This window comes from Phytophthora infestans, genomic scaffold, assembly GCF_000142945.1.
Source record: "Phytophthora infestans T30-4 supercont1.44 genomic scaffold, whole genome shotgun sequence".
Classification (NCBI taxonomy): Eukaryota; Oomycota; class Peronosporomycetes; order Peronosporales; family Peronosporaceae; genus Phytophthora; species Phytophthora infestans.
Genome location: NW_003303715.1, coordinates 383,819 through 408,440, shown reverse-complemented (window position 1 = coordinate 408,440; position 24,622 = coordinate 383,819). Strand labels below are relative to the sequence as shown.

Here is a 24,622-nt window from a genome sequence, read left to right as displayed (position 1 = left end):
GGTGGTTAAAGGACTTTGATACAGCTCTCCAAGATGGAACTCTCGAGAATTTCACTGGAATTGTAGAGCGCAGCTCGAATGATTCAGAGAGGAGTGTTGGAGCGGCAAGTATTACATCGGAAGTGAAACTACTTGAGGAGAAGGCACCTGTATCCAGAATTAACGTATCTGGACCTGCAGTTGAGAGAGTTGAGCAAACGGCTTACAAATTTAGTAAGCCAGTGAAGAACAAGAAACTTTCAAAGAAGAAGATCGATCGAGCGCAACGCAAGTTTGTATTGCGGCAACTGGCCAAGCTGTGCGGCACAAATCCCTTGCGATCTGGAGTGACGGCTACTCAGATAAACCTGCTACTTTCTGGTGGATACTGCTACGAAGAAGCTGCGCAACCTTTGTCTAACTATAATCCACCGACATGTGATGTAGCCATCAACCCTACAATTCGATTGATGAGCGATGAAGAGAAGCTAACTTTGGAAGAGGTGGTAAAGGTACTACCACAGGATATAGTGACGTACGCTTTGTCAATGTTGGCGTCGCAAAGAGGAACTTCAGGCAAAAAATTTGTGGCGTGTTGGTCAGAATTTGGGGCTGCAAGTCAAGAGCAGCTTGCTTTTATGGTACTGCACGCAGAAGCTAAGCAGCACATTGAAGCTGTTGAACACACGCTGGAGTGGATTGCGGCCGTCGCTTGGCCTTCTTCAGAGGATCACACCCTCCCTAAAATATTCAGAGACTTACTGCCAGAGCAGAAGGTAAGAAAAAAAAACCCTCAGTTCGTGATACCGGAAAACTTACTCTACGGTTTGTGCTACCGAAAATTGTTTCTTGGTTGCTCTATCACAGAACACCATACTGAATCAAGTCAAGGCGTTGAATCTCTGCTTGTCCGTTATTGGCTCTGAAGCTATTGACGGCTTCCGCTTGCTGAGCTTTCGACGTTGTCAATGGCTCTCGACAACATCCATTATTACAGCCATGCACGCCCTCGCAATCAAGTATGGTGAAACTGGAGTTGTGAGTCCATCATTTGCAGGCATGAAGGAGCCCGACAGAAAGCGCAAAGTTGCAAATGCTTACAACGCGTTCTCGGGAACGAACACGGAGATAATCGGGGTGCTGAACATTGGAGGAGTGCACTGGGTAGCCTACCATATCGACGTACGAGCCCAAACCTGCCGTATCTTTGACCCTCAGCAAGGAACAGCATCTTACAATGAGTTGGAGGCTGCCGTGAAGGAAGTTGTTGAGCCGCTGCTGTCGCTGAACTCTGAGCTCATTTACTACAAGTTCACATCGTGCCTACAAGAAGATAACGACAACTGTGGTCTGAGGTGTTTAGTCATCCTGGAGCTCACACTTGGCCGTACTCCGTGGAACAAGGTGCTGTACGAGCTAGTGCCGTACCTTCGCCTTCGATACTTGGGCATGTGCACCAGCTACATCGAGGAACAGCGCGGCGGAAGATAAATCTCTAAATCTAGACATTGAGAATGGGCGAGCGAGGTGCTACCGTGTCAATAATTGTCGGCTGTTAGTAGCATAACATGAACATGATAAAAAACACGCTTTGTGATTCAATGTTTTTTTCCGGTAGCAGTAGGTACGACTATGTACTACTGTAATGTACTACATTGTAGTAGATTAAAATAGAAGCCTATTAAGTATTACTTCAAGTAAATTTAATAACCGCTCTGATTGTCTGGTATTAATAGGCAAAGCAATGAACGCCGTCAACACTGCATGCGCGTTTTCAGTGGTTCAATGCATCTCTAAGCGTACTCGCCAGCTTGAGCGAATGCTGTACATGTTGGAGTCCACTGCTGCCAAAATTGAGCAAGTCAAATCGTGTACGAAGTGGGCTGTATTCTCTTCGAATACTCGAGCTCAAGTCCAAACCAAATACGCGAAGATGTTATTAGATTTCCTGGAGAAGGAACGAGGCCTCGACATCCCTACGTTGTTCCAAGATTCGATTCATCTCGAGGTTGGTACACAGTACTTAAGTGTTGTTTTATTGGATAGCTAATCTACTGTTGCTGGTTTGCAGAGCTACCATGAGGAACTTCAGCAGCTACTTGTGCTGGTTGAAGAGGAAGAGTTGCTACGTCAGCGCGTAGATGGGACCTGGGACTTTATTGTCGCTACCAGCACTGACCAGAATTTTGTGACGCTGGTACGAACTTGCGAGCGTCTGTGGAACGAGTTGCTGCCTCAAATATCGATTGTTTCATCAATGATTTCAAGTATTCGAGGTGAGTTTTATCACTTTGTATTGATGTTTGCAGCTGGCAATAACAAGTAATACTTTGTGTCTACATTCAAGGTGACCCCGACAGCCTTTCCTGGTTGGGAAGTAGCGAAGCACAGTGCAGTGCAGTACACCCACTGCCCTCACCAGTTCACTAATTCGACAAATTCTTACATGTAATCCGAAATATATTAGTCCTCAGGGTTGCCGTAAGATGCAGGATCTCCATATACCGTGGCGTTTCCCTCCTGTCCATGGTCAAACTGGTTACTGTACGACTTCAGCTGTCTATCGATCCATTCCTGCTGAATCTGCTGCTTCTCCTTATCCAGTTGACCAAGGTCGTGACGATACTCGTTCACTTGCATCTTGTACATTTGAAGCTCTTCCTCCATCTGCTTCATCTGGTTTTGCTTCCCCTTGAGCGTTTCTTTATAAACGACTAATTGCTCTGCCACCTCAGCACCAGGTTGTCGTGCTAGAATCGTCTTCAACTCAACATACAGTTTCTCCTTTTCCAGGATAAGTAGATCCTTGATAGTGGTCTCCTCGTACTTACGAATCAGCTTCTTCTGCATCGTCTGAAGCTTCCGAATCATCTCGAACCGCTTCGGATCACTGCCCTCAAGTTTCCGCCAACGGTGGACGTTCAGCGGATGGTCAAGCTCTTCCGAAAGAGCTCGGATTTTAGTCTTCTCTTGGAGTAATTCTTTCTCCAGACGGATAAGTTCCTGTTTGAGTGAACCTTCATGTGACAGTTGGTTGTTGCTCGAGTCTCTCTCAAGTGTAAGTGCAAGGATTCTCGACTGTAAGTTGTTGACATCTTTCTCCTTCTCCTGATACTGGAAGTATCCTTTGGATAATGTTGACTTCTGTATCTTGATCTTCTCGTATAGCACACTCAGTTCCTCGTTCCGTTGGATAAGTTGTTGACGCAAAGTATCGCGATCATGGACAACACACCCGTACTCCTTAACTTGCCGCTGCTTTTCTTCGTCTGCCTCTTGTATGATCTTGGCGAGTTTAGTGGCCTCTTGTTCCTGATTGAGAATTATTTGTTCCGATGATTGGATCTGTTTCTTGATACGCAAAAGCTCGTTTTTGAGAATCTCCTTTTCTTTGTCCACTTTGTGATGGTCGAAGTGTTCCTTCACAAGAGCATGATCTTTAGATGTGATCTCTTCTTTGAGTTGTTCGATCTGGTGGTTCATAATCTTAAACTTGCGCTTCATGTCTCCGATCTCCTCCTGACTTTCAATAAGCTGCTTACTGTACAAGTTTCGGTCCGTGCGAACCGCTTCGTACAGATTCTGTTGTTGCTTCAGACGACTTTCACTCTCGACGATTTTCTGCTGGAGGGAGACCACTTGCAAATCCTGCAGCTTTGCCTCTTCTAACGACGTCATGAACTTTTGCGTCGCGTTGGCAGCTTCCTTTTCGTATTTTTCACGCTCCCCGACTAGCTGTTGGATCTGAGCACGTTGCTTCTTTACATGAGACTTGAGTCCATTAATCTCGTTCTGCAGGTTTTTCATTGTGTTCTCCTTGATCTTCATCAAGTCAAACGTAGCTTGCGTTCGGTCGTTTACCTTCACTAGCATCTTGTTGAGCACCTCGCGCTCTCGGAGCATTTCGTCTAGCTTCTTCGTCAGCAACTCACTCTGCTTTTTCTCTGCTTCCAGTGTGAGATTGATAAGGCTCTCGAGCTCTAGTTTGTATTTCTCCTTTTCTATTTCGCAATCAGAGCGTTTGCCTTCGATATCTTGTAGCTGCTCTCTGGCAATTTCCATGAGCTTGTCAGTTTTCACCGCATCTCGTGTGATCGTCTGGATTTGCTGCTCCTTGACGGTCAGCTCGTGCTCGACTTGCACATTCTCCTTATGCAATTCGACGTTCTCCTGCCACTGCAACTGCATCGCTTCTGTCAAGGAGTGTGTCGTTCGGAATAGCCCGTCGTACTGCTTCAAGTATTTCTCCATCTTCTGTTTGGACTCGCGCATCGTCAGCTCCTTCTTGCGTAGATTCTCCTCATTCTCCTTCTTGAGTGTCTCCAGCGCAGAAATTTCGACTTGCTGTCGTTCGTGTGTTTGTTTGAGTATCTTGAGTTCCTTTTCCAGTCGCGTTTTGCGCCGTACTTCCCGCTCCGTGAGGCTCTGCTTCTCCTGAATCTGCAACACGACGTTTGCTTGAGTCTCTTCGAGTCTCGCGTTCTTGGCCTCTTCCTCTTGCACTAGGGAAAACAAATTAGTAGTCTCTTGCCGTAGATCTTGCAGTGATATTGTCTTTGCCTCAACATCACGTGCGCTCTCTGCACGCTTGTTCTTGAGGCTGGAGATCTGAAGCTCCTGCTCTTCGTTCAGCATGATGTCACCACCGTTCCCGGATGGCATGGCCATCCTGGCAACTTCTTCTTGCAGGGACTCTAGTTTGCTTCGAAGGCCATTGACCTTCAGTTGCTTCTCCAGTTCCGTTTGCCTCGTCGAAGCGATCTGTTGCACTATGGCATCTAGCTCTATCTTAGTCTTCTTTTTCTGTGCTAGCGCCTCACTCTCCTCCTCCTGGTCTCGTACCATGGCGTCATGACTTGAGCGGATCTCCGCTACGATCTCCTTGGTGCGGTGCACCAGTCGCTGCTCACTCTCCTGTGACTTGACGAAGGCCAATAACAGCTTTTCTAGCTCTGACTTGTAGAGTGAAATAGCCTCTGGCGTTTGAGCCAGCACGGCTTCCATCTCAGCTACAACAGCCGGACCCGCATCTGCTGCAGTTGTCTCCCCATCCATAAACCATCCACCGTCCACCCCCGCCGACTGCGGTGTCACCCCTCGCTCCAAGCTAAATGCATCCGCCATTGCTGCTCTGAGGCAGCTTTAGAAATGGTCAACTTAAGAATAGGGAAGAAGTTGCTGTCGTTGAAGTTGCAAGAGTGATGGTCAGCAGTTTCTGCAAATATTGCCAGCGACGTACTATATCACGTGGAGCTTGTCACGAGCGCACTTCGACGATAACAGCGAAAATCTGAAATCGAATCCCAGCAGATGACCTGGTGGCAGCGAAACGGTCCTTGGTCGACCCGGTTGGTTTGTTGGCGTCGAATGGAGAGTCCACTGATGCGTCAAATGATACAGGACGGCCAGGTGGACGTGTGACTCTGTAAGCTCATTACGAATTGAAAATTGAGTGCTCATCCGTGCAATAAAAACATGCTGTTGAAGTTGGGAGAGTGATGGTCGTGGGTTGCTTTCGTCTGTTTGTTGATTGATGTGGCGCACGCGAAAAGATCCCACTTCGCGGTTAGGTCTTGTCTCGACTCGTATTTTTTCACTTGGAATTTGTAAGATCCCGAGGTTTTATTGTCTCGCCTTTGAGGTTTTATCTCCCTATGCAGGGAGAGTGTGCCGCTCTTGGGCTTTGGCACCTGCTGGGGCCCTCCCAGTCGGAAGAAGGCGCGCATACAGAGACGCCGGAGCAGGCAGGAAGAGGACTGACCGACGCAGCGGGTCGACAGAGGGACAGAGAGACAACAGGCCATACAGACACATATCACACGAAACACAGGAGCAGAATGAGCCGCGAGGAGCGCAAGATGGCGCAGATCATCGCTAGTATCGAGCGCATGGAACAGGAGGCGCGCGCATCAGGGGACGACTCGAACCGGACACAGGACGCGAATGACTTGCTCAGACAGGGCGGTCGCGGCAGGAAGAGTAAGAAAGGAAAGATCGTCGGCTTTAAGACCAAGCCTGGCAAGAAGCTTACGGTGACGGCCGTCGGAGGGGGAGCCAGGACTCCGTTTGAGCGTAAACTGACGCCCAAGAAGCGCTGGATCCAGCTTTGGAACGCCCAGTTGGATACACTTAAGGAAAAAGACGCCAGTAGCTCGTCTGATGAACCGGATGCCGAAGTCGAGAATGAGACGTCTGCGGTCGCCACGTCGCCCGTGTCAGAGGTCAAAGTGACTCCTGCTGCGCCTCCTGCGCCGCTCGTTATTGATGAACCGATGGTGAAGGTACCGGAGATCCCAGAAAAGTTGGAGGCTGAGCCGACAGCAGCGCCGTCCCCGAAGCAAAAGAAGGAGGAAGAACCTCCCGCTCCGGCTTCTACCAGTGTGACAGAGAACAAATCGCAGGAAATGAGCACACAGCAACAGATTACAGAGCCTGTAAATTTTACGACTCCCAAGGCGCTAATCACGCCGAAAGCAGCGAGTGCGACCGTCTCGCTCTGGAGCTACGTGTGAAGACGCCGTTGAACAATGAGTCGTCGCACTTGTCCCCTCCGCTGGAGCGGAACAGCCCCACCACTACAGCGTCGATTAGTCCGTCGGCCAAGGTCAAGGACAGCGATACTCCAAACAACAACACAGCAGCCGCTGCGGCGGCGGCAGCCAAGTTCCCCCCCGCGGCCTCTGAACAGGACAAACCCGTGACTGAGAAAAAGGAGCTTTCGAGAAGGGACTCAGCCCCCAGATTGGAGAGGAAGAGCAGTAGTAGTAGCAGTGTGGGCAAAGGAGAGGATAGTTGTCGGAGGGATACATCAGAGCGCTATCAAGACAGAGGGAGAAAACGCAGCTTGGAGATCACGGAACAGCTGCCCATGTCTGAGGAAGCCAAGCGGCGAGCTGAGCGGAGGAGGAAGCGCAGATCGAACTGGGATGTGGGCGATCCGCGCAAAGGAGGCAGCCCTGTCGCCGACCCACCTGTCAGTGCCGCTGCCGCAGCGGCGAACCAACAGTCTTTCGCCAAGTATCCATCCAACCGGCCGTCGTGGCGTCATAGTCAGAGCATGATGGACATGAAGCCGCAATTTCAGAGCGGTCACCGCCCCTCAAGCTTCTACAACAACGGACCGAGCAGCAGCTCAGGGAGTCGAAGAGGCTTCTATCATTCGAGTTCACTGCCTCAGGATCGCTCTCGAAGCGCAGGGCGCTCATCATCAACGCGATACAGCTACGGCAAGAGCAGCAACAGCGGCAACTACAGGTGATTTGACTGCAACCCAGTGAGTGAACAGGCCCCATTATCCACGTGGAGGCAGATATATCTATGAGACGCGATTATATTGTGTAAAAAGCGAAGCTTAGCGAGCAGGCAGACTCCCAGTCAGCAGCAGCATAAGCGGCGTAGTGTTGTCGTCATGTCATGTGTCAGGTTGAGCCTTCCCATCAATTTCGTGTGTCGGACACTAATAAAGGACCTTGATTCAGTGTTCCATGCTTGACTCGAATAGAAGACCTTTCAGCTATACAGGTATACACTCGGTATACGAGTCACTGACATTGACTGCATCAAAATGACGCGGAGCGCGGTGTTGCTGCTGTGCGCTTGGCTCCACGCAGCTATAGCGGCCATAGCCGCTCAATCCATCACTAGAGACATCAATGATTCACTTCTGTTGATCGTAGGGGACGTGACGTCCTCGTCAGCGCGTATCCTGTACGACCAAGTGCCTTTGTCAGCCACGAAACTCAGCGTCCATGTCTACGATACCATGGCGACGACACAGAGCGATCTAGCTGGATCTGCAGCGATTAAGACGCTTGATTTACTTTCAATAGAGACCGAAACACGCCCACGCGTGGTTGTGCTGCAAGATCTGGAGCCGGGACGCAGATACGTGGTGCAATTATCAGTGGACGAGCCGAAACAGGTTGCGACGATCATGTTCCACACAGCACGAGCACAGAGCGACGGAAACATTTGGACGGACCGAATGGTCGTTGTCTCCTGCGATCGCTTTGTGGACGACCACGACGACGTGTTAATGGAACGTATCGCGAGTGACATTGAAGCGCACGATGACGCCTTAGGATCGTCGTCGGTGCACTTTGGAACGGCTCACATTGGCGATCAGATATATGCAGATGCTGGAGAGCTCAGTATTGAGATAGCACCATTCTCACTGAAGGACATGGCAGATAGGAAGAAACGTGGTGCGAGATATGACGCACTCCTAGAGGAGTTCCGATTTATATACAGGAAAACGTTCGGGAGGAAAGCAGCGCAGCGTATGCTGCGTGTCGGAGCGCATTGGATGCTTCCTGACGACCACGAGATCATCAATAACTTCAACGTAGAGCTCATTCGGAAAGCTTTTCAAGACCTGAAGAACCCAACGTTTCGTGAAAGTGAACGTGAGCGGCTTGTGGCGCTCCAGTTGCATTGTCGAGCTGGACTGCAAGCGTATTATGAATTCCAATACCAACTGTACCGCGACATTCCTTGGGACACTGTAGACTTTCTTGAAGGTGCACTGGGTGACATTATTCGTACGTATCCAGTATACTTTGCGGTGGAGCTGCAGCAACTTAAACTGCTGTTCCTTGACGTGCGCTTTGAGCGCAGCTTCTTCGACCTGGAGGACGATCAACCAAAGCTAGTTAGCGATGAACAGAGACGATTTCTAGATGGAAAACTGCAATCCTGGAGTGATAACGACAACACCGCAGTTGTGTTTTCCAGCATGCCACTTTTCTTCCAGTCAGCGTTCTCGGCGGCGATAGCTCACATCGTTGAGCACGAGACGTACCCAGGCATGGCAGCGCAGCGATCTGGGTTAGAGGGCCTTTATCAGATATTCCAGACATATAACCAACCGACGGCGTCACCTCTGATACGCCTTCTAGTTGGTGGCGACCTGCACATGTTGGCTCACTCACGAGTGTGCGGGACAGAGGGAACTAACTCTACCTGCTTGGATCAGCTGATCACAAGTGGAGTCACGAACGGCTCGACGTCGATTCAAGACGCTAAATTGATCCCGTACTACTATTTGATCACACAGCTTACGCCAGTATTCGAGATAGTAAGCTCCTGGGCGCGGTATATCCCCTTGCTGTCGTCACTTCTACCACGCAGCTCACCATGGCATATCGAGTACGATCGCGTGTTTTTGGGAAGGAATTATGGGTAAGCTCACTCACATGAATATGATACGCTGTACTAATAATTACGATACGATAGAATCCTCGAGTTCTCCAGCGATGGCAACTTCAAATGGGATCAAACGGTAACGGAACCCTACGACGAAGCCTTCCAACGCATCTATTATCGACATGTCTACGCCTAAAGTTGCTGGCTTCGTATTACTGTTGCTTGCCTTATTCAATGCCCGCCTTGTATTGTGGTGCTGTACTTCAAGAAAGCCGCAACGAGTAAAGACGAAGATGCAGTAAAAGTTACTGGTATCATTGCAGGAATAACAACACCATCTTTTTGTTAAATTAGTGTGAGCTGAGGGAAATGTGCGCTTCAGTAGGAGGTAGACTACGGCACATACTGCATCGACTGTCGAAGCACGTGTTCGTGTAGGTACACTGGACACACTTCCAGGAGCTCCTCCGTCGTCCTTGACGTGTCAGCATCTTGGTAGACTCCTCGGAGTCAGCTGAGCTTGCACGCATGAGGTCTCGACTACGGGTGTGTGATGCAATCGGAGAGATCGTCGTGCCCAGCGTGAGCTGAAGAAGTGGCTTGCGTCCTTTACCTACTTGTCGTCTCTGCTTAGTCGGAGTCGGGCTGTGCGATGCGCTGCGCAGGAAATACTTTCTGTGTGGCTCATCGACATTCAAGTGCGTCGTAGCACGGGGAGACGAGAGCCCGGCGTTCGTAGAATGCGCATGACGTAAGTTGTGTCCTGAATGACTCGAAGAAGCCCTTGAGGACCCGAAAAAGTTGTCCAGTTTGGGCTGTTTGTCGTCCACTGAGCTCAATGAGCGTGTGACAGGTCGGTGACTTGAACTTCTGGTCGTCATCGATGGAGTTGTTACCTTCATCTTCTTAGCTCTGGGAAGTGAAGGATCCGATGACGACGAGGACGTGGAGGACGCTGGAGACGCAGCCAGGGATGCAGAAAACTCCATATCGTTCTCCAGGAACTCGATCGTTTGCTCCAGTGCGCGTTGCTCCGCCTCGTGGACCTGGGATTGATGCTGGCGAAGTTGTTGTTCGTAGAAGGCTTTGAACTCTCCGGAGCTTTCGTCGCTTGCAGTAGTAGGACGATCCTCGCCGCTATTATGCAATGGAGGAGCGTTCTCATCGAAGAACTCGACCAGCGGCTCTCTGTCGTCTGCGATGTCGCCTAAAAACGGACACTGAGTCTTAATGGCTGTCCACATAGCTTCGTCCACCTTGTATTGCTTGGTACGCGCGAACCCGACGACGCGACGGCGACAGAAGCCGCAGTTGACGCTTGTGAGCTCCAAGCCACGCTCGAAGCACTCCATACTGCGAAGATATAATAAGTTAGAGAGAGATGACATTCCAATCAGGGAGACGGTTGCCCTTACCAGAGGTAACGTTGGCAACAGGGCAATTGAATGGGACGACGCAGCACGTCCAGACACAGAGGGCACTGGAAGCGGATGGGGATGGACACGGAGCTCATAGGGGGCGCTGGAGGTGCAGGATGCGCTAACGGCGTCGTCGACGCCCGCGACCGAGTGAGTGCCATTAGCTTGGTTGCCTTGAGTAATTTCGGTTCGTTCACAAGTAGACACGATAATGGGAGCACGTAATTATAAAAAGGAAAGAAGCAATTTAGACAGATAGAGGTCTAGATAGAAAATTAAAAAAAGGAGATCAGTATTTAGTTAAAGAGGTGCAAGAATCATCTTTTTCAGGCTCAAACAGCAGCTGAAATTCAAATCGAAGCTTACAAAGATCAAGTCACTTGCAAAGAGTAACCAGGGTATACTTTTGGGAGTACACTAGCTCCCCCATCGTCTGGCTGGGAAGGGATATGCATCGCGCGCTGCGTCTGCGTCGCGCTTCAGCGGCCACTGTGCTACCGCGGTGGCGTGCAACACGTTCATCTTCATCTGCAACAGCTCGTGCTGTTCTTTTGCGGTCAACACAGTCGTCTTCATTGCAAAACTCGCGTCGCAGTGTTCCTCTCCATCTTGCCACACGGTCCTTCACCTCCGTCGTCGAGCACCCAACCCCGCAATTGACTGACGAACAGCGCGAGAGCATTGTGAAAATACTGAAGGCGCGATGCAATGCTCTATACGACGATAACGAGGCATACGTGTCTCCGGACGAGGCGCTGCCGCTGTGGCTGCATGACATGCAGACACTACAGCGTCAGTATGCGTCATCACAACTGAACGAAGAGGCGGCGCGCGCGTATGAGAGCGGCGTAGCTATTGCCTCCAAGCAGCGCCAGTTTGAGCTGGCCGCGCAGCTCACGCAGCAGATGCAGCAACTCGGCGTCCGTCCCACAGAGCGCATACGTCAATATCTCATCCGCAATGTGGCGCTGGAGCTCATTAGCAGCTCCAAGCACACATCGCTACAAGATCTACGTGAGATACTAAAGGACGTGAGCGAAGACATGTGGCAGCGCGAGATCATGAGCGTCGTGGAGCGCGAGGAACGCCCCCTCCAGCTCAAGACGGACAAGGAGTTCGCGCTCTTCCACGAACGTCTTATTGGCGGCATCGAAGCGCAATTGGACGAGTACGAACGCTCACTCGGTGCTTCGAATGCCAAGGAACTGAAGCTTACGAGATCTACAGTGCCTTACAACGAGGCTCTTCGAGTATACGCCGACAACGGCGTCAAGTTTTCCCGTATGCTGCAGCTCATGGTGACACGCGACATTGTAGTGGATGTGGAGACTTACGAGGCGCTACTACTAGGTGCACGTTGGAACGAGATCCCTGCTACATTGAGCCAACTACTGGACTCGAAAATAGTGGAAGAGCTCACGTCTGCAGCTTCTGCTGCCTCCAGCGACCACGTACGCACTCTGTGGGTTAACGCGATGAAAGCCATCGTATACTCAAGCACGGAACGCTTCAATTCACTGTCCGCGAGTGTATACAAGAGAGACGTGGACCAACTACGCAAGGTGTTCATGTTCGTGGACAAACAGCTCTCCAGTGCCTTCCCCAAGTTCAACTACGCTACATCCACGCAATACGATGAGGTATACACAATGCGTACCAAGGCTGCGGCAGCTTGTGGTCTCATCGCCCCTGTGAAGAGGATCCTGGACGAATATATCGAGTATGCTCCGTTAAGTACGGAAGAGAAGCCTGTGCTCTCCAAGCAGCCTTTTTTAGCGGCTCTGGAGATCTTCCCATGGTCGCTTATGGACGTTCTGATGCTCTCACGTGAGTCCACCTTGGCTCGTGCCGAGAGTCGAGACGTAGCGACATCTCCGCGTGTGGTGGAGATGCGTCTAATGTACGACCGTATCATGCGTACGTTGACTAAAGCGCAGAAGACTATCGACGAGATCAATAGCAAAAAAGACGCGGAAGATGCGGCATTGGATGAAAATGAGCTGCGTGAGCTGCTAAGTCAACAGAACCACGCGAACCAGATCATTGGACAGGAGTCCAGAAGAGCCACGACAGTCGAGCGTCGTCTGGATAACGCGCGTGTTCTTAAGGCCAACCAGCTGCTGATTAAAGAATACTTGAAGCGTGGGGACAAGACAGTGGAGTACGTGCTGGATAAGCTGCTGGACGCGGGCTTTGACGTGGAAAACGACTTGGATGTGAGTGTAAAACTCATGGAGCAGTACATGAAGGCAGCTCGACGCCTGGATAGGCGTCTCACGCAACGACAGAAGCACGCGAGTCTGCACATGATGCAACGTGTCTTCACACAGGCCAACGCGGTGTCTGGAACGGTACAATCCGGTGGCCTGGACATGCAAGACCCCGAGACGAGAGAGAAGCTGACCAAGTTCTTCGAGCACGCCGTGTGTGCTGCTGTCCGGTTCTGGCGCGAAGAAGAGACGGACGCTCTTGTACGTCAGCAGCAGCGGCTGCTAGGCACGACACAACTGGCTCCGCGTGAGTACGACCAGCTCATCTTCCAACGTGTCACGAGTCTGGACGTACGTGGCGCCCACTCTTTGCTGCAAGAAATGCACAATGCAGGCATGAAGCCGTCGCAAGAAGCGATCCATCGTATTGCGCTTGGACTCCTGTACCAACGTCATGCTTTGCCGAATGGAGAGACGTTTACTATGGTTAATACGGAGGAAGATGGTGAAGAAGAAGCGGAAAAGAGCGAGGAAGACGAGTCGACGTCACGTGAGGAAGCGCTGGACTACGAGTTGTCGGCTATGCTGAATGTGTCGGACCGGGAAGCTATCGAGCAGGAGCTTGGACTGCGTGACGCTTTGAAACTGGATGGCGACGATGAGAAACGTAGTGCGGAGAGTGCAGCGGCTGCGCGGAGTTTGCTGCTTGGTTCGGATGCTCCTGTGATGATCGAAGACCTCATCGGCTTCTTGCAGGACTGGTACAATTTGTACGGCGTGGAACCTGTTGGAAAGACCGTCGTGCCTGTACTGGCACAGCTTTTAGACGCTAGCAACTACCCCGAGTTCCGTCGACTGCTGCAGATCTTGGAGACTATGGACGGAGGTCTGACCCCTGCGACTCAACTGTGGCTTGAGAAGCGTCTTGAACAACTTGGAGGCAAGACACTGGACGACTTTCGTCTGTAGAACGCAACAAGTAGTTTTGTTGTCTGGTTACACCGTTTTAGAAAAGATAAATGCAAGACAATAAGAGGTAGAGTTATTGATCTGACGTTCTCGGACTACATTTCAATCTGGTCCAGCGACGCTGTCAAATATGCTCCCAGCGTCTCCACCTTATTACATAATACTACATTTAGTCTAGCCTCATTAACGGCACATAGCGGCATAAGTTACCTTAGCCTTGAGCAGTCCAGCCGGTGTTTCGGTGCTTGAGTATGCACATAGCAGGAAGCTCTTGCCCGCCACTGTCATCGCCAGACGTCCACGCTGGTTCAAGTACGAGCATAGTAGTTGTCAGTCACTTGTGGCGTTATAGCGACGGTAAGAACCGGTAGAGTGTTGCGTATAACACTTGCCTCGAGCTCGACGAGCATGGTGCGCAGATCTCCAGCAGGATTGGCCTCTTTGCCAGCATGTAGATACTCGCCCCAGGTATGGGAGGCGATGGCTCCCACCACCTTATGATCCACAGCCTCTCCGTCACCCACGGAGCCCACGAGCGCACCCTCCAGCGTCACCAGCCTGGAGTAAACATAGAGAACACGGAGCCATTGAGTTGTGGGGAATAGATGCGTTTAAGAGCATATAATTATTGACGCAGAGAGAGCTAAGAGCTGCAACTTGCAGTGTTACGATTGCAAGACAAAGGCGGTTATGGATATATGATACATACATGCAGGCGGTGATGCCGTCGCCCACGATCTGACCCAGAACCTCCGGCAGCACCTTCGCTCGCAGCATTTTCACGTATTTAATAGATGAACTTCTGAAAATCTGCCAGAATATTAAAAATTAAATCTAAAGTTAAAATTTCTGATTGTCCCTTTAATTCCAAAGATAACAGTGAAATATGAATCGATGGTGCCCAGATCTTAGGCAAATAATGTCTGCCAACTCATTGTCGTATGTTGCCACACGTGAAGCAATGCATTGATGAGTTTCTCGCCTTTTTTTCTCCGTCGTAGAGCTTCGTCGAGACCTTTTCGAAATCTCGTAGTCTGCACTTGATGCAGTGCGTTTCCAGCAAGGAACCAAGTCGTTCAATGGACCCATTCTACCGTCGCTGCTTATTTAATCGAACCACGTGGCTCGCAGCTGGGCGAGGTGATCTTGACGCTGTCAAAAGGCTGGTGGAGAGTTTCTACCCCACGAATTATTGACTAAATCAGTGAACGGAGCTGCAGCCGGAGGACACTTTGAAATTTTGCAATGGCTATTTGACAATTGCTATGATCGAGCGTGTTGGGAAGGAATTGAGATGTGTAGAGCATTGACTAACCACAGTTATACAACTATCGAGTGGCTAAAGAGGAATGGCCCACCTCGACGTGAAATCATGCAAGCAGCAGGAAAAAACAGGAAATGTAGCTATCATCTCATGGTTGTCTGTAGAGTTCGGCGTCGATGCAGAAGTTGCACTTTGTAGTGCTCATCTGGAAGCGGAGTATGACGCAGCTCGGTGGATATTCGAAAATTGCGAGATGGACGACCCGACGATCGATTGGAAAGGTGCTGCTCGATGTGGAGATCTGGACTTCTTAAAATTTGCTTATTCTCTTGAAATTGGGTGTCAAAATATGGCATTTGGATGTTCTAGAATGGCTACATGTTGAAGTAGGCTTGCCGCTGAATAGTGAGGCTGCGAGAAACGCAGCGAGAAAAGGACATTTACCGCTGGTCAGGTGGTTCAAAGAGAAGAGCTGTCCAGGCTGGGAAATAGGAATTATGAACGCTGCGGCCACTGGTGGACATCTGAAATTCTCGAATGGCTACGTGACAGCTGCAGTGATAAATGCGATGTTTCGACAATGAATCGAGCCACTAGAAGCGGCTGCGTGGACGTTGTGAAGTGGATAAATGAGAACTACACTATCGATAAGTTATCATCTTTTGTGAAGCTGAGATGGGCCACTTGGAAGCTGTCAAATGGCTACACGAACACCAATGTAAGGGTTCTGCTGCGGCGATGGATGGAGATGCTCGTTTTGGACATTTGGAGATAGTAAAATGGCTACAGCACAAATGAACGGAAGGTTGTACTGTACAAGCAATGAACGGGGCAGCAGAAAGTGGCCATTTAGACACTGTGAAATGGCTACACACTAATCGAACTGAAGGATGCACCACTCGTGCTATGGATGCTGCTTCAAGAACTGGACACGTTTCTATCGTAAAGTGGCTTCATCGCAATCATAGCGAAGGCGACGCAATGACACAAACTATTAGAAACGGCAATTTTGAGATGGTGTTGTTTCTAAATGAACACAGATCTGAAGACTTTGATTCTCAGGCAATCCTGCTGGAACACCCGTACTTGGAATTGACGCAATGACTACTTTCTAAGTATCCACAACAAGTAGACGGATGGAAGTTAGCGTTGCCGATCTGGGACTGGCATTTCAGTGACTGGTGTCGTCCGGTTAATCTGCAACAAACTTTAGAATCTACTGGGTGGATTTGCGATTCATCTGCACTTCGTCAAGTTACTTAAAGTCTAAGATCCAAGAGCCAACTTCACTAGTGGTATTACTTAATGAATACTTCGAAAGTACGAACTTGTACAAAGGTCGCCGATTTTTTGTTTTGCCTTTAGCTTGATTGTGAGTTTTGATGACGACGTTTCTTGACGTAGTTTTTGGTTATTGTGCTTCTACGTGAGTCTTCCGGTACAGCCACCGTAAATATGATTACTCATTAAGCGAGTCACCCGCTTACAAGTTTTCTTTTATACTGGGATAGTTTGAAAGCTCATAAGCCGGTAATCGAGGCGGATAACCATTCGGACAAGCAAAATAGCGATAAATTAAGCGAAATTTACGGGAAGGTTATTTTAAAAGAACATGATGCATGGGCATATGTTTCTTGCTGACAAGCAACCATCTCGCTATATATGTACCAAGGAACTTGATACTGTAGGAAGACAACCTTTTTTTAATATAAAATCTGCTGAACTGGATGCGGGGTCAGTTGCCCGAGGCAAATTTTCGGTTAATTAACCATAATTACGGATTAACTGACTCAGCATTGAGCGTAAACGCTAAATCTGCTTACCACTTTATGTTGACGGTTCCCTCTACAGTACCTTACATAGGAGCCCCCATCGCTTTTGCCTGCTTACTTCGCAAGTATCGACCACCAGCAACAACCGCTACCAATGTGGAGACTCTTCCTGGCGCTGATAGCAGCAACTGCTATACTGGTACACAGTCCAGCCTCCGCGTTGACGACATCTACTACCGGCATGACGCAGACGACCCCTAGCCTTTCGGTCCCTGTTTATGTAGGAAAACCGAGCAAAGACTTTAGCACGCGGCACCTAAGGATCCGCCACATGAAAGACGACAAGGTTGGGGACAGCGAAAAGAATGAAGAGCGCCTGATCAAAACCTTCGAGTCTTGGGTGAGGTACAAGCTATTGCAGCTACACCCCAAATTCAGGCAAGTCAAGCTACATCCCGGTCGAGTCTTTACGCTCTTAGGCTTAGATGGACTTCACGAAATGGCCATCTATCACCCTGGCTGGAAGAGGTACGTGGACTACTCGCAGAAGTGGCGAAGCAACAACCGACTAAAACGTTTCTAAAAGATTAGTAAGAAATGAGAAATTTTTTATATTACAGGTTTTTATCCAAGCGGACTAAGCTTACGCATAAATGACTTTCGCAGTTAGCTACACGATAAAGTCAATCTAAATCTCCAAGCCCACGGGAATGAAAATATTTTGGTAGGTTATCGGAAGCACAAGTTTTTTTTACTGTGCCAACCGATTAAGATGAGTGAAAACGAGCACGGTTTCTAATTTTAACTGAGGCACCACAAACAACCTCCTAAGCGGGAGGTAGCGCCCCATGGCTGTATATGCGCTGGCCCCGTGGATTTCTCCCCATGAAGTAGTGCTGGTGCCATGGTGGTCGCTTACGCTCTGGTGGTTCATGTTTCTCGGAGTTCATCTTGTTATCTGTGGCTATAATATAGCGTACGCGCTCTTTTATTGGTGGGTGACTGAGACGCAGATCTGGCCATACCTCGATTTTTATCATGTCGGGATGTCACCAGATAACTACGACATCATTGCAACTGTTCACCTGATCATGGCTTCAGTTCATGGCTTGTGCATCGTATTAATGATCGCTAGTTCAGTATGGCTACGGAAACTTGCGTTTACACCATGGGGAGATCCAAGTATTCTGTCCAAGTACAAGGAGAAAGAGCAGATGCAAGTTATTCAAGTACAGTCAAGAAGTACCGGTCGTGTCAATTCGGGGATACCCAAAGGGATATCAAAGCTCACCGCACATATCACAAACCGATACGGAATTCTGGGTGTCAATGGGCAATACTTTCACGTAATTTTGATCTTCCGTGAGTTCATTGAGACTGCCTTGCAGACCATCCAAGCCTACCGTATGAGTAGCCTACTCCCGAGTATAATACTCAACCGATTCTACGTGGCAGGTATTGTTCTTAACTGCTGGTCCGGAGTCGTTACTACAACTTTACCACAATTACACGATAGGTGGTTTAGAGCAGCGCAGCAGCTTGCTGTGCTGTTCGGTAATTTATCGAGTTTATCTTCCCGTGAATTTGAAACCAAACAGTTAGACTAAAAATTTGCAAAATCTTGTGGTTGACAAAGTACGACATTTCCAGGAACGGGAGAAACCTACAGTGATATGGCGAAGAAGGACGAGAAGATGCGAGCGCCCAGTACGGGGGCTGCGAAACAAGAGGGTGTGGCGCACGTCCCGTTGGTCGCAAACACAGGTATGACGCTTATAAGGTACGCTGTGATGGATATAAACTGATTTGATGTGTGCAGGACGTCGCTCCACCTTGCGCCCGCGTGATTACGCTGGTCTGACACGCGGCCACACGAAGGATGCCCCCGCCCCGAGGAACGCTACGAAGAGCGCCACGCAGGATGCCACGCAGGAAGAGGATGTCTCCGCCACGCAGGACGCCCCGAAGAACGCCACGCAGGAAGAGGATGTCCCCGCCACGCAGGACGCCACGCAGGACGACGATGTTCCCGCCACACAGGATACTACGGCTGAGGCTACCACACATGAAAAAGAGGTGAAACACTCCCAGAACGCTACTGCTAAGGTGGCAGCTGACTCGCCGGCCGCTATCGCTGAGAGCCGCATGGATGCCAACATGGATGCCAACACTTAGGGCGACATGGAGAGCAACATTGAGGGCAACACTAAAGGCAACATGGAGAGCAACGTTGAGGGCAACGTTAAGTATAACGCCGCCGCAGCCACCCTAGCGGACTCCAACGATACGGAAAACAAAATATCAGATTCAGGTACGAGTCGTCTACAATGTTATTTACACTTTCTAATTTAGGATTATCGACTGCAGATGACCCAGATCCTGAGCCTCCAACAAAGCGGGTACGAGTATCCACTGAAGGGTCGGCTAGTCGACCACATCATCTCTGGCGTCGCCAAACCAAAAACGCGGATAACCGCAAGAAGATTGTGAAAGCGCTAAACCCAGTCATCAACGACAAGCCAGGGCTACCGCAAAAAGTCTTCAGCACGTGGGAGGAGTATCAGAAAGTGCTCAAAGATTACGAAGTCGAGCACTTCCTTTGCTATCGAACTCGGAGCTCTGAGACAAGAGAGAAGCACAACAGGTGAAGGCACGATACCGATATTGACGTTTATGTTGCTGTCTCACTATGTCGTTTGCTGCTATGTTGCTTTGAGTGTTGCTTAGGCTTCCTGGTGCTAAGAAGATACCTGATTATTTGACCCACAGCTTCAAACGAGTTTGGTGTACGCATGCTGCAACTCAGGCCCCCCGAGGGCGTGGGCGCCATGAACACGACTGCCGCTTTACAGGATGTGAAGCTAGCTTCGTTGTGCGTTCCGTCTACTCAGTTGAGGCCGGTTAACCCTCGTGGAAAGTGTGTATTGATGAAAACACAGAGGTGCGTAAGATGCTGTTTTTACGCATATTTGTAGTTCTAACTGTTTAATGAATTAGATATCGATGCACAACCACCCCACTACGAAGGTCATCTACGATTCGTATCGTAGTGCGAAGTCACTTTTGTCGTGCAAAGTTCGACAAGAACTCGGTCTACTCAACGAGGTGAAGCCCAGTACTGCTGCTGTCAACCGGTATCTGGCGGACAAGCTAGGTGGGTGCTTTTCGTGATGGAGGGTGACCGCAGTAAACCTTAAGAATCGCTGTACATTCAAAGTTTTAATCAAGCTTAACAACATTTTGTTTACGTGCAGATATTATTATTACACCTCAGCAAACACGTAATATGCTACGGGTGCTATTGGGGACCTCGAGCGGGATCTGGAAGATTCCCAGACTGCTAGGGCAGCTGCGGATGTGAGCTTGGACCGTCTCCGTGACGAGTTGCGTCTGACCCAGGAGGAGGTGGTGACCAACGACTATGTGGGATCCACCCATGGCGGATCCGCCTTAGGGTCGGCGCGTGGAGGGTCCCCCGCGCCAAATCCACCTCCCTCATTGGGGATCATCAGCGTTGGAACGAACCAAGTCTCTTTTGGGTGCTTTTGTAGCGGAAAAAGGAAATGATGTTCTCCTGGTGCAAGACCAAATGGATATAACCTGTGTCATTGCATTGCAAACCTCCATTCAGAAGGAGTGTTTTCGTCAGTGGGGTGACACACTGGTGATGGACTGGACGCACGGGACTAATAACCTCGGATATCATTTGGGTAAGTTGCATCGTATTTAATTGTCAGATCATACACATACTAACTTGTTTGCTTTTTTAGGAAGTCTTGTGATCACGTCGGCAACAGGACGGGGCATACCTGTAATCGACTTTCTTGCGCTAGACCAAAAAGCACAAACAATGGACCGTATCGTTGAATTCTTCAAAATGAAGAACCCGTCCTGGAATTTAATCCAGACTATCGCTATCGACAAAGATTTCGTGAAGTGGCGGGTCCTAGAAAGAGCATTTCCCGGCACCAAGGTTATTCTGTGCCAATTCCACGCGCTCACGTACTGGAGAAAAGTGCTTCGTCGTCCCAAGTTTGACCTGACAATGTCACAGCGCGACAGGATGGAGGACGCGTTTGCAAAGCTAATCTACTGGTACGATTCTGTGTGTTGCTTCATGTGTTGATTATGAAATGTTGCCTAATATGTTGCTTTGTTGTGTTGCTAAATATGTTGTGCGAAATGTAGCAACACGCAGATAGCGTTCAAATCAGAGTTGGCAGCATTCACAAGAACGTGCGAGGAGAAGTGCCCTAAGCTACTTGCTTATTTTTTTGCGAAATTGGAAAACGTGCGATTCGATGTGGGCAAATTATCTCCGTGGGGCGTACTTTTCTGCAGGCAATACCACCACCAATCGAATTAAGTCCAACTGGAATCAGGTGAAGCTGCTCCTCGGTAAAAGGCCCCGTATTGATGCGACAATTGGAGGGCTTCTAGCTCACCAAACGACAGTTATTCGACAGCTACTTGCTTCAATTCGCAAGCACTCCGTGACCTCGCGGCAACCTGACTCTGTCCTAGACTTCCTTGTAGTTGTGGCAAAGCACCTGAGCGATGCTTCGTTTACAAAAGTGCGCAATCAGTGGGAGCACTTCATGGTATATCTGGCGGAAGCTACGTGCAAGAAAGATAACGTGGAAGTGGGAGAGTGGATGTTGTCTACGCAGGGGCGCACATATCGCTGCAATGACTATCAGTGGACGTGTACATGCCTATTCTATCGAAGTAATAACCTCCCGTGTCAACACTTGATGTACATTGCTGACCGCGTTCACCGGTTCGAGTATCTCCCGGCATTGACGATTGCTCCACGCTGGGACATGCTGGAATTGGCGGCAATGGAAAAGGCGTTTCAAGCGGGTATCTATTCCCTCCAGGACGTTCAAACTTCGATGAAAGTAGCCAGCGATGCCTTCGACGCGGTCCAGCCGCAGGATTCTGCATCAACATTATCAGCAACACAACCGAGTAGTGCAACACAGGACGCTACACAACCGAGTGGCAACACACGAAGCAACACACGAAGCAACACACGAAGCAACACACGAAGCAACACACGAAGCAACACAAGTGAAAGGAGAGCTAGGAGATACCAAAACGACAAGACTGCGCGTTAAATGGAAACGCCGAATCATCTACGTGAAGTTGCGTCGCCGCGAGCGAGCAAATGCTGTTGTTATGTCAACCGAGGAGAAGTACTGCTATGCAAAAGCAGTGTTCGAGCCCGTGATGGAGCGTCTCTCAGGTCTGTCGAGTCCTGCTTTCTGCACAGCATTGCATGCTTGGAAGGAACTGGTTCAGCGTGAGCTACGTGAAGGTGTTGGAGCTGGATCGGTATCAGATACAACGACTTTGCCGGAAGAGGACGACGAAACCGACAATTCCTATTTATCAGATGCCGCATCGGAAATTGAGCCCACATAACTTATTGATACTATGGATTTTATCCGGCAGATGAAATCGCCAAATTCACCTCAGACGGGTGATGGAGCCATACACAAATTTACGATGACAAAAGGACCAGCACCGAGTGCAACACAAACATTGAAGGTCCAAGTAGCGTTACCGTCGGCCGACCACCAAACCGATACGCGTCTCGAAGCTCACAATGAGCCAACTAAAGCGGCTGCACATGCACCCAGGAAGTGCAGTGAAGCGAAAGCCACCGCTAGCTGTGGACTCGAAGTTCTTCGTATCCCTCACCCCAAGCCTCGACACAATAAGAGGAAGAAGCTGACACAGCGCAAATTAGTAAAGCACGAAAGGTCCCAGAAACTGGCTGCTATTGCGCTTCCGGACAAAAACGTACCGTCACTTTCGCGACTATTGGAATGGGCGAACCACACGACTGACCCGTATCACGTGAGCGAGATACTCGGAAACTACCCTGTGATCATGGATGACGATTTCATGAGCGCCCGAACTCCTCGCAGCTGTCGTGAATTAGTTTGTACGGCTGACTATGACTACAATTTCGTGATTCCTCAGAACCTTGTCATTAAATTGAGCGCTGTGGTTGCTGTCGAAAAGAAGAAACATCAAGGATCAAAGTACTTCAATGAGCATCAAGATGTCGAACATCCGGAGGGGTCCACGAACGAAGTCTTAGCTTTCTTTCCTGGTGGTACCCCGCGCTTTACTAGGTTTGTGCTTTTCATGTGCCGTTTCATGTGCTGCTGGAGCTCTGTGTTGCTTGATGTGTTGCTCACGGGGTGTGTTGCTTTCTGTGTTGCTACTAGTGGTGGGGTCTTCAGAATGGTTGAGTACTACAGTCTGGTCAAGAAGTTAAATTCATCGCTGGCAGATGTGAAGTGGCTGTTATCGACAAAGTGGAAAAAGATCCTCGCACACCCGGTGATATTCGACGAGGAGACCGGAACTACTGCGCTAATGCCTGACGTTGTTCCAGTGAGACATCAACAACTGGCGGACGCCCTCGTGCGTGTGCTGGCTAGCGCTTGTCTAAGCTCAATCTTTCGGCTTGATTGTGGGGAGGGAACCGTCATGGTGGAGAAAATGGTTGGTATGATTGCCCGAGATCGTATGCTGAGTGATACGATTATCGACTTTGGAATTCGATGCATTTGCGAATCGATTGGTAGCTGCTATGCTTTGGACTCATTCGCACCGTCGTTGGGCTGTCCGAGGCCACCAGAAATCCCTATTGATAGCTGCAAGTACGTTGTGTTGCCTGTCCATTTGAGCAACATACACTGGGGTGTGATTATTGTCAGTATTTCATACCGGACGGCGATGGCGACAGTCACACCGTATTTCTACGAACCATTGTGCTCTACGTCATACAACGACACTCTTGAGCACACCTACGAGGCAGTAGTGGCCGAGTTTTTAAGAGTTTGGCACGATTCCACCATGCTAGGAGAGCCATATCTAATCGTTGAGGAGACCGTGTGGCTTTCCGGACCGAAGCAGCCCGACGGAACTTCTTGCGGTGTGCTAGTTCTCGCCTAAGTGTAAACGATGCTTAAAAATAGCTCGCAATTTACCCGATGTGCTGTAAGCCATGACGACGTCACTATTATACGTCTTCGCATTATGTGGATGATCTTAAGGCAACCCGAGGTAACCACGAGAAAAAACAAGGTAGCGAAGGCGGTCCAAGACACAGATCTGGAATTACTGGCGACAATTAAGACGTAGCATGTTGTGTTTCGGAAGCCAATTAATTGTAAACTTCTTACTCAATAACCCCACTCTGGTCCTCAAATTCTCAATGCTGCGTGTGGCCTAACATTGAGCTGCAACACTCCTCCAGCACAACCGAGTAAGACATGACGTACTTTGAGCTGCGAATAGGAACCCCCGTCACGGCTGCAATGCGGGTGGTTTCCTCCTTTTCGAGTGAGATCAATGTAGCTAGCTCATCGTGCGCATTTAACAGCTTCGCCGTGTACTTGGCCAGTTTTTCAAGCTTCCCTTCCATTAGTTCAATCTGCTGAAGCCGGGACTGAAGCAGCTTTTGGCAAAGCTTGGCCTGGTGAGTTTGAAGAGTCTCCGCTTCACCACGGCGAGCTGCAGCTAGCTCTAGATACCCCGAAGGCGCTGGGTGACTAGCAATAGCGCTCTTAAGAAGGTTGGCGTGGCTGATGTCGTCTTCGCTCATACTTGTCTCCTTTAAAACGGCCGACTGCGATCTACTAAGAAATTCACAATAGGGGCCAGAAACTTTTACGGTTCCCGTCATTTATCTCTTTTAAATTACGCCACGAGCGTATTTTATTTAGCAAATGTTGCTCTCTGTGGCTCTCCTTGTGTCGATGTGGTCTGTTGCGTTGCTATAAGAGCTGTTGTCTTGTCGCTGACGAGTTGCAGTAACGCCGTCCGAGAACAGGTCGGTTGGAT

At 49.6% G+C, this 24,622-nt stretch overlaps 8 protein-coding genes across 8 annotated transcripts; 5 read left to right on the top strand and 3 right to left on the bottom strand.

Moving 5' to 3' along the window:
* Window positions 1-1,723: 1,723 nt before the first annotated feature.
* PITG_16435 (uncharacterized protein) lies at window positions 1,724-2,259 on the top strand (the record flags this gene model as incomplete). Its single annotated transcript, XM_002897429.1, has 3 exons — window positions 1,724-1,987; window positions 2,051-2,176; window positions 2,248-2,259. The coding sequence occupies 3 exons, from the start codon at window positions 1,724-1,726 to the stop codon at window positions 2,257-2,259; spliced, it is 402 nt and encodes a 133-aa protein (XP_002897475.1).
* Window positions 2,260-2,442: 183 nt separating this feature from the next.
* On the bottom strand, window positions 2,443-5,103 carry PITG_16434 (uncharacterized protein; the record flags this gene model as incomplete). The annotated part of the gene is made up of 1 exon (XM_002897428.1): window positions 2,443-5,103. The coding sequence occupies one exon, from the start codon at window positions 5,101-5,103 to the stop codon at window positions 2,443-2,445; it is 2,661 nt and encodes an 886-aa protein (XP_002897474.1).
* Window positions 5,104-5,696: 593 nt separating this feature from the next.
* Window positions 5,697-7,237, top strand: PITG_16433 (uncharacterized protein; the record flags this gene model as incomplete). Its single annotated transcript, XM_002897427.1, has 3 exons — window positions 5,697-6,280; window positions 6,359-6,413; window positions 6,482-7,237. 3 exons carry the CDS (start codon window positions 5,817-5,819, stop codon window positions 7,235-7,237), a joined length of 1,275 nt encoding a protein of 424 aa, XP_002897473.1.
* Window positions 7,238-7,543: 306 nt separating this feature from the next.
* On the top strand, window positions 7,544-9,163 carry PITG_16432 (uncharacterized protein; the record flags this gene model as incomplete). The annotated part of the gene is made up of 1 exon (XM_002897426.1): window positions 7,544-9,163. One exon carries the CDS (start codon window positions 7,544-7,546, stop codon window positions 9,161-9,163), a length of 1,620 nt encoding a protein of 539 aa, XP_002897472.1.
* A 310-nt stretch (window positions 9,164-9,473) lies between these two features.
* PITG_16431 (uncharacterized protein) lies at window positions 9,474-10,733 on the bottom strand (the record flags this gene model as incomplete). Its single annotated transcript, XM_002897425.1, has 2 exons — window positions 9,474-10,476; window positions 10,539-10,733. The coding sequence occupies one exon, from the start codon at window positions 10,002-10,004 to the stop codon at window positions 9,474-9,476; it is 531 nt and encodes a 176-aa protein (XP_002897471.1).
* A 257-nt stretch (window positions 10,734-10,990) lies between these two features.
* PITG_16430 (uncharacterized protein) lies at window positions 10,991-13,720 on the top strand (the record flags this gene model as incomplete). Its single annotated transcript, XM_002897424.1, has 3 exons — window positions 10,991-11,137; window positions 11,183-13,202; window positions 13,311-13,720. 3 exons carry the CDS (start codon window positions 10,991-10,993, stop codon window positions 13,718-13,720), a joined length of 2,577 nt encoding a protein of 858 aa, XP_002897470.1.
* Window positions 13,721-13,815: 95 nt separating this feature from the next.
* Window positions 13,816-14,497, bottom strand: PITG_16429 (uncharacterized protein; the record flags this gene model as incomplete). The annotated part of the gene is made up of 4 exons (XM_002897423.1): window positions 13,816-13,869; window positions 13,931-14,023; window positions 14,107-14,278; window positions 14,430-14,497. 4 exons carry the CDS (start codon window positions 14,495-14,497, stop codon window positions 13,816-13,818), a joined length of 387 nt encoding a protein of 128 aa, XP_002897469.1.
* Window positions 14,498-16,910: 2,413 nt separating this feature from the next.
* Window positions 16,911-17,339, top strand: PITG_16428 (secreted RxLR effector peptide protein, putative; the record flags this gene model as incomplete). Its single annotated transcript, XM_002897422.1, has 1 exon — window positions 16,911-17,339. One exon carries the CDS (start codon window positions 16,911-16,913, stop codon window positions 17,337-17,339), a length of 429 nt encoding a protein of 142 aa, XP_002897468.1.
* Window positions 17,340-24,622: the final 7,283 nt, after the last annotated feature.